The sequence below is a fragment of the Bombus pyrosoma genome, linkage group LG8 (assembly GCF_014825855.1).
Source record: "Bombus pyrosoma isolate SC7728 linkage group LG8, ASM1482585v1, whole genome shotgun sequence".
Classification (NCBI taxonomy): Eukaryota; Metazoa; Arthropoda; class Insecta; order Hymenoptera; family Apidae; genus Bombus; species Bombus pyrosoma.
The window spans coordinates 4706591-4718851 of NC_057777.1; the positions used below are offsets into that span (position 1 = coordinate 4706591).

General features: G+C 41.4%; 1 protein-coding gene across 6 annotated transcripts; it reads right to left on the reverse strand.

Moving 5' to 3' along the window:
- Window positions 1–234: 234 nt before the first annotated feature.
- Window positions 235–12077, reverse strand: LOC122570136 (leucine-rich repeat-containing protein 24-like). 6 transcript variants are annotated; one of them, XR_006317725.1, is made up of 4 exons: window positions 11093–12077; window positions 9989–10223; window positions 1266–5148; window positions 235–1174 (listed from the first exon to the last, which is right to left on the reverse strand). XR_006317725.1 is itself a non-coding variant. In XM_043732063.1 (4 exons), exon 3 carries the CDS (start codon window positions 5078–5080, stop codon window positions 3086–3088), a length of 1995 nt encoding a protein of 664 aa, XP_043587998.1. In that variant the 5' UTR covers window positions 5081–5148; window positions 9989–10223; window positions 11093–12077; the 3' UTR covers window positions 235–1174; window positions 3051–3085. The 6 variants fall into 6 exon arrangements, 4 of the variants coding, with proteins under 4 accessions (XP_043587998.1, XP_043587997.1, XP_043587995.1 ...); XR_006317726.1 differs by having other exon boundaries at window positions 235–898; window positions 972–5148; XM_043732063.1 differs by having other exon boundaries at window positions 3051–5148.
- Between the last annotated feature and the right edge of the window lie 184 nt (window positions 12078–12261).

Here is a 12261-nt window from a genome sequence, read left to right on the forward strand (position 1 = left end):
TTATAGTATATTCTTGAACAGGTATAGCGAACTTAAAGAATAAGGGGTGAACGTTAAAATTTCAAAGAAAGAAATTTACGAACCATCAAAAATCAATTAGAATTTCCAGACTAACTTTTCGAACTTTATTTTCTCCACGAAAAAAATGTACACCACTTGAACCTTGACCTTCGCCCTCTGTCAACCTCTTCCTTCGCTGACGATTTTTCAATCCCCCCAACATCTTGCCCAAAAGATAACAATTCTTGTTTAGGTCCGATCGATCAGATCGATTATTCGTCGGAATAAGTGAGAACAATAATTCGATGATGTGTAAAATTCAATCGTTTTATTTAATTGACAAAGTGTTCATAATTGGCGGCGACACGGCACGCGCCCGCCACGCTATTAAATACGTGTACTGCGATAACAAATATGTACAGTTGATGGAGTCGAAACAGTACAATTAGAAATTAAATCATTGCGCAGTTAATACGATAATGTGGCCATATTCAGGGCCGTATTATGGAAGAACTTGTAAATCCTTAAAAATTGGATCTTGGAACCTTCGGGTCTTTAAATTTTTGACAATTGAATCTTTGATTCTTAAAGTCTCTGAAAATAGAATACACTGAATAGGTTACGAAACAGCCATTTGTGACTTACATTTTCACTCTAAATTCTTATTAATGTAAGTTATTGATGTAAGCTTTAATGGTTGACCAATTTTACGAGGCCACTATATCGATTCCACCAACACTGCACACGTAGAGTACGTAACAAACTAGTGATACACCTCGAGAATGATTAGGGGAGATAACGTTACTTCGTTCTCTGCGTCCACTGAGGATAACCTCGATCCTCCTCGTCTTCTTTTTCTGTCCCTTTTTTCTTCGTCCTCTCCTTTGTCTTCGTATTCCTTTTTTTTTATTTTCATTAGTTATTTACAAACCACTGGAATCCGTGGGTATTGGCAACTAGAAGAAACTTACGTCCTAAAACGATCACACACGCACTCGTCATTGTACACGCTTCCTCTGCGAGCAGCCATTGTACGCCGACCAAGCATGCAAGCCAGTTAGACAAGCGAACATACAGACACGAGGGGGCTCGTCTTAGAAACTGCACGTGTCCAGTTGATTGTATCCATAGGTTGAGGAACGTTGACGCAAGTCGATGGTTCCGTGGAATATAGCTGAAAATTGGAAAGGAGATTGCTTTCTTAAGCTGTTCATAGGAGTTTTAAGAGGTTAGGAATGACGCAGTAGTATATATGAATTACTGACACGTTTAGGAACTGGATAAAATTGTTTCTATGATAGCAGTTTGAGAAAGTCGGTGGTTTGGTTTAGTGGAATATATCTGAAAATCGATAAAGGAGATTAATATATCTGTCAGAGGAATTTGATGAAAAAGTAGAATTTTCGAGAAGTAGAGAAGTTAGGTTAATACTAAGGAACGAAGCGAACGACAGTGAATTTGGATGTAACAGGTGCTTAAGGAAATAGATAATATATAAATGTATCGACAGTCTTTTTAACAATTAAGGCTGCGGAAGGGTAGTCAAAATTAAACAAATTAATATTATATTTTTCAAATGTAATGTACCTTGAAGTTACATTATGTCAAACTCTTTGATAGTTTATCAGATATTTCACAGTTTTTAAATGATCAAAGACTAGATTAAGAGAAACTTCTTCTTGAACTTAAAATATAGATAAAAATAGTTTGAAAAGTCTGAATAAGGAACGAAGATATCTGAGAGTTAATGATGTTTTGAATGGTAATTATCGGCGTTATAAATAAAGAAACTGATTCACTGTGTAACTTAAACATTCTCAAAGAATAAAATATCAATTAATGAAAATATGGATGAACGAGGAGCTAGATGGAAAGTAAATAATCGCAGCACTCTATTGGAAGCACTATAATTGCTACCCATTGAACTGAAATCATAAATATATTATATACACCGAACGAATAGATTGCTGGATGAAGTTCTTAAAATTATGCACAGCGAGCTTCTAAAACGGTCAACATCGAAAAATATCGGGTCGACTATACAATGTGTGTATGTTCGTTATAAAAAGTCACAAGTCTTACGAGTTCTAGCATCAGAAATCACTTTAGCTTTCTGTATTTTCGTTTCTGATACTTGAGCAAACGAACGAGTTTAATCTTCATTTTCTTTTTCTTTCGAGCTATTTACAAAAATGAACCGTCCTCTTTGGCGCAAAAAGCATTTCATTCATTGGCGAGAAAGGGTCGCTTCGTCGATAATAAATTCCAAATGGCGAACGTCGATTTATTGGCACTAACGTTGATCAGCGGCGCTAGTGTTGCCAACTTAGTGAATAGTAAGGGGAACGTGCAGTTTCGAGACTCAACGTCTTACGTAATCGAATAGGTTGTTGGACAGACATAACTGTGTTTATACTACTTTCGATAACCTCCGGACGTCTTTTTAAATATACCAACGAGATACAAACTTTCTAGGTCCCTGTATGCATACAACCTTAATCAATGTACGCTCGAGGAGTGGTTTTTCGGATGATTTAAAAATGTGAGCCATTCGCTTACCAAGTGATGATAACAATTGTTAACTTACGTGTATATTACATCAATCACGGTATAAGTACAAGAGATACAAAAGTGTCCCTCCTATTTTTCCCTTAATTTACATTTGGCAACAGGATTATTGGTCTTCTGGATTTTCATAAAGATCCATTAACAGCTTGAAAAATCAACAAATTGAATGACAAATAACGCAACACAGATATCACAAGTGAAGAAAAATGAAATTACCAAAAGTACAACGGTCACCACACATCATCTCAATTTCTTGTGTTATACAATTCCTACATGGAAACAACACACTCGCCAGTGTTTCACCTGGTAGGCCCACGGCTCACCGTATAAAATGCGGATACGTGTGGAGTACTATCAACGACGAACACAACGAACGAGATCGACGGGGAAGAGGACGCGCGTGACTGAACATGATGGTGGTTTGTTTTTTCGGATTGAGGGGGGAAAAAAGCGACGGACGAGCTTTGAACAATTATACCGACTATTTGCTCGAAAGCCGGCCGCACGAAGATATCCCTCATAGGGATACAAACTCGTGCGGCGGTTGTATGATTCGAGGTGGCGGCGGTGGCGATAATCGCAGGTCCGCGTCCGTTAGCGAGAACGCGGAACTCCCGTTGGCCGTTACGCGGGGCCCCATATTGTCGTAAGGCGAACAGAGGTCGCTGGATCGCAGCGCTCGTCGCGGCAGCGTCGCGAAGCTAGACACGCTGCTGGCCGCCGGAAGAGCCGAAGTCGTTTTGTTCACTACACCGCTAGTGCCATGAACAGGAATGTCCAAAAGATCGGGGTAACAACGATCGGAAGAATCCTGGGGCATTGACACGGAGATAAAGATGTTCCCGAAGATTCCAGCTGGTAGGACGCCACTAGTGAATTCTGGTGGCGGTGGTGGGAACATGGCGGCGCACGGTACGGCTCTCATAGCGGTCACGGAGCCACTGCTCACCTCTGGACGTAGTCTCTCTACGGTAACAGTGGCAGCGCTCATGGGGTCGCAAATAGACCCTCTCTCTGCCAGTTCCAGGTCACCCGTGCTACAAGCTTCCACTATACTGCCGTGACCACTGCCTCGATCGTTGCTATTTCCAGGTGTCGTGGTAGTCACAGACAGATCCAGAAGCTTCTTCTCCTGGTCACCGAAACTAGTGCTCCCCTGAAGCTTCACCTTTTCTCGAGCACGCTGTCGTCGAGTACCACCACACACGCACAAAGCCAACAGAACCGCAGAAATGGAAGCACACAACGCAGCAGCTCCCCCACCGGCCAAACTCACCCAGAGCAACCAGTTATCGCTCTGGGAGAGTGTGGGTGCCGTGTACACCCGCGGAATAGCGACACTGACGGTATCCCTGGCCAGACCGGCGATATTTTTGGCAAAACAGGAGTATTCCCCGGCGTCACCATCACTGGCGTTATAGACGGTCAAGTTGTTCCACCTATCGGTGAGTCTACTGGACGACGGGACTCGCTCATTGTAGGCCGTATCGACGTCAGGTGTCGCGTAGGCCACGTAGGTTCCCGAATAAGTCTGTTCGGTTAATTTGGTCGCGTTTACTGGACCTCCATTTAGTTGCCACCAAACTTCAGGCTCTGGATCCCCCGTGGCTAGGCAGGCCAGGCTCAGGTTTCCATTAGTCTCTTCCTGAATACTGCTGGCCAACACGAACACTTCAGGCTCACAGGCGAACTCTACTGGCTTCACATCTTCCCACTTGCGACCTTCCAGTCTCATAGGCGACGAACACACTTGAGGCACGGAGTACAGTTTGCTAGGTCTGCTAGGGATCAGCCAGATTCGGAAATCTCTAAGTCTGCAATCGCAACTCCACTGGTTACCGTCTAGTGTTAGGGTTTTCAAACGTGGCAAACTTGATATCACCGATACATCCAGATACTCCAATTCGTTATGGTCTAACCTCAATGATTCTAGACCGGTCAGATGGACAAATGCTTCTCCATGAATCTCGGATAAAGAGCATCTCTGCAATTCCAAGTTCCTCAGATGTTGCAGAATAGGGAACTGGTGGCTTCTCAGCTTGCCCAATGGATTCCCGCTTAAGATCAGGATTCTCAGTCTTTCGTTGCCCAGAAAAGTGTCTGGTTCCAGCATCTCCACGTGATTATCGGAGAGATCGATTTCTACTAAGATCCTCATGTCTCTGAAAGAGTCTGCGTGGATTTTATAAATTCCAGCGTTCCTCAGGAAGACCCTCTGCAGATTCACTAGGCCGGAACGCTTAAAGATCTCTGACTGCAACGCGGGAATTTTGTTTCCAGACAGGTCGAGGACCTGCATGTCAGGGTCCAAATTGGCGGGGAGTGAGGTTAGGCTAGCATTGTAGCACAGGGCGGATTTTTTGCCGGATGTCCACTTGCAACGGCACGTAGCAGGACAGTCGGTCCAGTCCGGGAACGCGACCGCTTTAGAGAGCAACGCGAATGTGCTGAGCAGAATGAAGAGGGCCAGCAGAATGCGCCCTCGCAGAGGGTGGTGCATTGCCCCTATCATGCCACTGTCCGTTTCTCTTTGGCTGCTGCTAGTCGTCCCTGTGGATCCTTCCTCCGTCTATTAGAGATCTGAAAACAGATAAGATTTTATGAAAAATTGGTTCAACCACGATTTTCTCTTGGATTAATCACCTACCCCTCTGTTCATTAGGAAACATTCTGGTTTTGTATAAGAAATGATAATTGAAAAAAATATTTCTGACATTTCTAACAATTATGACTTCAATTAATTATAACATTTTGACAGATACCAGATCGATCATTTCGTACTATTATGCTCTTACTAGTACAGCTTTAGTTAGGACCAATTATTTTTTAGCTTTAGTTAGGACCAGATCACTTATTAATCAATATGATTCTAAAAGTTACAGTATAAGTAGAGCACAATGGAACCGAAAGACACGTAACAAACTGCAGATTTTGTTACCTTTGGCGAGTCGAACTTTTCTTCGCGTATACCGGGTGACCCATTTTAATTGTTACCTAGAGCAATACACGTTCTCGAAACTTTTCAACTAGTGATCGATTTCTGCGTACTGATAACTCTTCCTATCTATATTCATTCTTTACGTATGTAATAATACAACGTTGAAATTAAGTGACAGCGTTCGAATTTATTATTTCCCCCCGTATGCCCGCGTCATTTTCTAAAGGTCATTGTATAATCGATATACATGATGGATATATTTCGGAAATGGCATCGTATCCGTCGAATATATTATACGTTGTTGAAAAAGTGGATACATGGGGAGTTGAAGGTTTAGGGGAGCAACAGAATATTAAAGACGGTTGGCCGGAAATGTAGGTAGGAGTCTCTGGGGATTCTTGTCGAATCGATTCCAACAACAAGAAAATTGTATATAAATGATACTTTTTTATTGCATAAATGTCATTGTTATCTTTGAAACAGTATATATAATACACTTAATTCTGTGTGTAATAATTTAGATTTAATAATATTAGTTCAGTAGTCTAGCGAAACTCTATCGACACAAATTGCAACATTCGCTACACAAATCAACAAACGAGATCTCGAGAACTTCTCTTTTAATTTATAGCATACTCAATCTTTCGTAAACAAGAGGACTTTTGTGGAAAAACATCAAGTTTCTCGCATAAATTGAAATAGGTCAGCCCCTAGACTGTGTGCATATGGACAATACGAAAACAAGGCACGAACGCGCGGTTCCTTTTGCAATATGTCCGCATTATTCTGCGTCCCGAAACATTTTCTCTAGAACACTTAAAAAACAACTTTGAACCTGTTGACTCTAACGCGAAACAGACCGAACGAGACTCTTCAGGAGAAGGAAAAACGGAGGGGAGGAGGAAAGAGAGTGCTCTGATATTTCTATTCATCTTCATCGTCCCCTGTTTTTTTTGCTTGTACGAGAACAAGCAGGCCAATTAACGAACTCGATCCGTTTCTCCTCTCCTTCTTTTTTTTTCTTCTCCGCGTAAAACTGCGAAAAAAAGGAAACGTGTCGTTATAAAGAAAATAATCGGGGGGAAGAAAAAGACCTGTCGATTACAAGGGGTGAAAAAGACTTCGAGAATGAACGACACTGTCGCATAGTGCTGGAACGATCGAACGCTACACGACACGCGTTGAATATGCTTCGAATCGCGCGCGCGTAGCATATAGAGCGTTTCAGAAAGGTGGTTTAAAGAAAAAGGTTAAGGAAGTGATTCCTTGCGAAGGGAGAAGATAAAAGCGAAGAATAAAGTTTTTGCATACAAAGCTTCAGCAGTTTTTGCAGGAAATGACTTTAAAAATTTGTAAAATATATGTACAGTGAGTTACAAAATTATTCATGAAGTTGGAAATTTGTGAGAAGTTTTATACGTAATAAGAATATGTAAAAGACTTTCCAACGCTTTTTCTTATAGCAAAAGGCAAAAGCTGAAAGAAGTGATTTTTTTGTGAAAAAAAGATCAGATAAAAATATAGCGTAATATTTTCCGATATACTACGAAGGAATAAGCAGAGCACTTCACAACATCGCTTAGAATTTTCCAAATATCCGAATTACATTTTTCAGGAATGTTTGAAATTTAACAGTAAAAGTATGTGTTCTTCTTCAAACTGTTACGTTAATTTTCAAAATTGTACGTTATACCGTAGATAATAGATTCTAGTTTATGAAACGAAAGGAATTTTTTATTTTAAAGGTTCCAGTTCTCGCCAATAATAACGGTTAATCGTCTGTATTTTACCGGAAGTGATTTCCAATATAGGCAATAACTTTGTCTTTTTAAACATTTTTCTTTAAAAAAGAATGTAAAGTGGAGCTAAAAGCTATATTAATATTATACACGAAAATCTGTACTTTTTATTTCATAATTATTTATGAAAAAATACCCAAATTTTATATATCTTTGGACGCCTCAAGATGATATATCCCCTTCAATATGAAATGAAATCATATTATTTGCATGTATGAATGCTATTCTTGTGTGTCACGAAGTGAGTCGTTAGTGCTAACAGGCCGTACATAAAATTACACGTGATAATTTCTGGATTAACACGCTCTCTGCGAGGCTGTTCGCTCGTTAGAGAGAAACGGTCGCTACTTAACGCGTTATTGTGCGCCATTGCTCGAACAACACTCGCATTTGTCAGACTAGCCCGGCCTTAATGCCCAGTCGCCGAAATGTGACCAATTAAAACTCGTTACCGTTGTTCGTTTGTCAATGACGCTAATTGTAGTCGATTTAGGAACGTTTAAACTTTAAAGAACGATCCCCCTCGCTATAGTCTCGATAGAAGTCGTTAGTCGTTCAAGGCCATTTCCCCCACCACTATTCATTACGTAGGAGAGTCAGTTTTATGTTTCTACCAAGTTTCGCTTTTTAATTTATATGATGAACTTGTAAGAAACATTTTTTATTTCTTTCATCTATTTTTTTATAAAAAAATATGTAATCACTTAACGCACATGCTGTGATGTATGATCGATTTGTTAGAAAAGTGACACAGTTAGGAGATTTTTGAAAAAATTAATTTCAAATATAATTTGAATATAACCAAAAATGTACAAGGAAAAAGAGCGATTTAAGTTTGTTGAATTCTACTTAATATTCTTTATTAAGCTCTAATGTAGTTAAAAAAGGAAAAAGTAACCTAAAAATCACTATGGGAATAAAGTATGTTTGAAACGTCTGCTATTGTTACACATTACCCATACAACGGAGAAAAAGTTATGTTAAAAAATCATTTTCATCGCTCGTTACGTAGTATATTATACGAAAATTTCGTTATTTTCATTAATTAATCTAATTCATTAAATTACTGCAATATTTACGGTATTTTAATGAGCTAGTAGTTTGAGTTATATTACGCAAGAAATTACTGCCACATAGTGGAGTTTTCTCTTTTAAATTCCGAACCCCTTTGAGTTCCAATTAATAAATAGATTCAGATGACTTATTTTACCTAGCAAGAAATTGCGTAAACCGTACGTAATACGAAGAACACTCTGTATATCCCCGTTAGAAATGAAATTTCCTAAAGAATTAAAGTATGAAGACATAACAGGTTGGAACTTAATTTTCGAATAACTCGAACAAGAAATGATGAATGGCTCGTGACGCGTCGTGAAATGGCACATCTGATAGCTACTTAATCGTTCACATCAGGAACACAGCCGGTTAATTTATTTACACGATTATGAATATTAATGCGGTTGCAATTGAAATGGAAATTTCCTCGTAAGTGTTCAACGGAGTGTTTTAAACGTTGTTCGGTTCGATACTTCGCTCGGCAAGCACGAGCCAAGTTGTTGGTCGAAAAAGCGAATGGAATTAAGGGGGCAAGCTTGCCTGGTAAAACGATATCAATGAATCATTCGCGAAATCCCGGGACTCTCATCTTTTATTACCTGCACATGTTGCTCGTAAAACGAGTTCGAACATTAGCCGCTACGTTAAAATGGAAACATCGTGTTGCGTGAAATTCGTCCCAACAAATTTCCAAACTTCCGTCCCATCGAGAGTTCGAACAAACCTGTTCTTGAAACTGTACGACGCGACGTCTCAGAAACAACTGTGCAGGACACTCGTCACCGACAAGAATTTACTATATTTCTACACGTAATGGTCACTCAGATTGTCGATATCAGACGTAGTAGATATCCTTAACAGTCTATTGGTAGCTCTAGATTACATGAGTGAGTGAAATAGTATTTTAGATTACATTTGAGTTACATTATTCAATAGTGGAGAGTTCGCGGCGTCTGCCACGAAGATACTGAAAATATTTTCTCGTAAATAATACGACGGTATAACCTACTGTCTTGTTCAGATACCTACTTTTTCCTAAATTAGTTCAGGTATATTAAGTTTCACATCATCTAGTCTGTTTCATATGACTACAAAAACTCGATGCTAAACAAAATGTATATGGAGCCTGATAAACAAAATGTTTCATCGAAAAATAAGTGTATGTGCAAATACTTCTTTGTGGCCACTGTACACGTTGTGACGTCCAAGAGGAAGTTTAAATGTAATCCTATGCCTTAGAATACACAAGTGTATAGTATAGAAAAAATGCTGCTTTACTTATGCTCATATACCCGTAGTGTTAATTTTAAACATTCTTTTGTCCATCACGGTATAGCTTCACGCACAAAAGTTAAAAACAAAGAAAGAAAAGAAACATACACGCATACGCAATAAAAAAGGGAAGAAAGAAGACTTGATTTAGAAGAAATGATACAGGAGGAAGAATATGCAGGAGGATGATCCGGCATAAGTAAAACGGCAGACACCGAGACGCATGGTGTATTTTGTATCATGCCATTCGATCGTGTCCAAGGAAAAGCTAGGTATCTTTCTCTTTCTCATTCTTTCTTGCCCTTTCGCCCTCCTTTTTTCTCCCTCTGTCTAACGATGCTCGGCTTATTCTTACTTGAGCGTCTCCTTTGGCCGCCACTAAGCATGCCGTCTGCGAATCTGAATGGGGCCGTCATGCCTGCGTGGACGCTTCCATTGTTTCTCAGGGGCTTTCATTTCGCCGACGGTCCTCCTTCGGGCATCACAAAGCCATTGTTGCCCGGGACTTCTTAGATTTCATTCTGATTAAGCCGCGCTGAGCGTGCACGCTGGCCCACTTTTCCAATTACAACCCCAGCCCCAGGATTAATCTGCAACAAAAACAATATCCACCTCCTGCAACATATTACGCTTTTAGGGGAAAAAATAAATACATCGTTTAATTTAAAAATATACTACTTAATTTGTTAATGCATTATAATAATTTAATAGGAAGATAAAGTTCAATGTATAAAGTTGCATCTGCTGTTGAAATTTGCTATTTGTTTTTTTAGCTGCATAAAATGTATATAGTCATATATGGTATTTTGCGAGACAAAGGGGAATCTTGAAGCGTTATGAGAAGCAGAAATTCCACAGGCATGTTCCGACATCGAGCCGCTTCCGGCCGCGCACACTAAGGCATATTAATTGCTGACGTACGCTAATGGTATGCCCGCGTAATACGCCGCGAAATTTATATCGATCATAAATTAGTTAGAAAGTCGCTTGGGAGCCGGCCAATAACTCTCAATATTGCGAAATTTTCGATAGAAAGTCGTTGAACCAGAGACAGAGTAGCAACAACCTGATAGACACCGATGGACCAACAGCAACAGTCAAACCCTTTGCAAATGTTATGAGAATCAATTATATACGTATAAAAAAAGAAGGAATAATCTTTAGAATCTATATAGTAATGACTAGAATGTGTACAAGACTTTACATGTAATATACTGTAATACTTGAAAAGGAAATTGGTGTGAATTGGTATCGTACAAGCAAGAAATTCTGTAGTTAGGTTGACACAGGTTCGTTAAGAGGCAAGGGGCGGCCAGGCTGTGGTTCGACGCTCGATTCGACGCTCGATTACTCGAATCGACTGTGCCACGGTCCTCGCGGTGTCGTGTACGTGTCACTCGACTCCCCCGAGCGAGCTTTTGAGTGCATCGACCGCGGCAAATTCGCTTATACCACGTACTTGCATGAGAATCTGCGGACTCGACGAAAAATCCGTACGTTCCTCGCGGCCTGTTCTGACCAATCGCGTCGCCGCTCGCAGCCTCGTTGAAAAATTAAACACGAGAGAGCACACTGTACACCACTGTGTCCATCTCTCCTTATTTCATCTTCCACTTCTCTTTCTTCTTGATGCTTTCTTGTATTCTCGTCCTTTTCACCAGTTTCGTCCTTTCGTTTATACGTACGTACGCTTCTTCCAAACGAGAGGTTGACCAATTGGTCCAAGCCTCTTTTCGATTTAGATGTAAACTTGACGATGGTTAGCACCGAACAGAATTAGTCACATAAATGTGGTCAAACACTGATCACGCGAACAGACACATTGCGGGTAATTGATTGATTGAACGAACGAACGAAGCCCGCAGAAAAGAGTGGAAACGGACCGACAGACAGCACCGTGCACTTGTCAGCTTCCTCTCCACGCGTAGTCTCGCGGCGCGTGAACGTGTATTCGCCCGTTCTCACGAGAGGACACCCCCCACCTGGTCCGCGAGGTCGTCGACTGGCATCGACGAGCTCTTTTCTATTATCCTCTTGGCCGATCAATCAATTCGGTCGCGCGAGACCTATCGCGGATAAGGTCGAGCCACCACCTCATCGGTCCACCGTAATTGTTCCTTGGTTAGCCCCGAATCTCGTAAGGGATGCTACTCTTACAGATCGAGTGCTGCGACCGCGCCACGCCATCGAAGATCTTCATCCCCCGAGCTGGCCAAGTTTTCGCTACGGCACACGAGAGGCGATCCCACGCACACGTACTACACGTACAGAGAGAGGAGAAGCGCACCGTACGCACGATTTAGATTTACGCACTAGGAAACTCACGGGAGAGCACGTTTCCTTCCGGCCACGCACACTTCTGCGATCGTGAAATCCCCGCGATTCCGTGCCACGCACACGCCACACGAAACCTGCAGATTTGCCGCAGAGGCCAGCGACACGGTGCCTCCGTATCCCCGTGTCTGTTCCTCTCGCTTCCCCCTCCCCCGCCCTTCCAACCCCTCCCCGGCAATGAAATTCCCCCTCTCCTTCCTCGCCCATCATGGTGGCGCGGTCGTTTCACCCGCCCTCTCGCTCCCTCATTACCCATAGCTGTCCCTTTTTGGCTCCCTTGCCGCATAGCCGTCC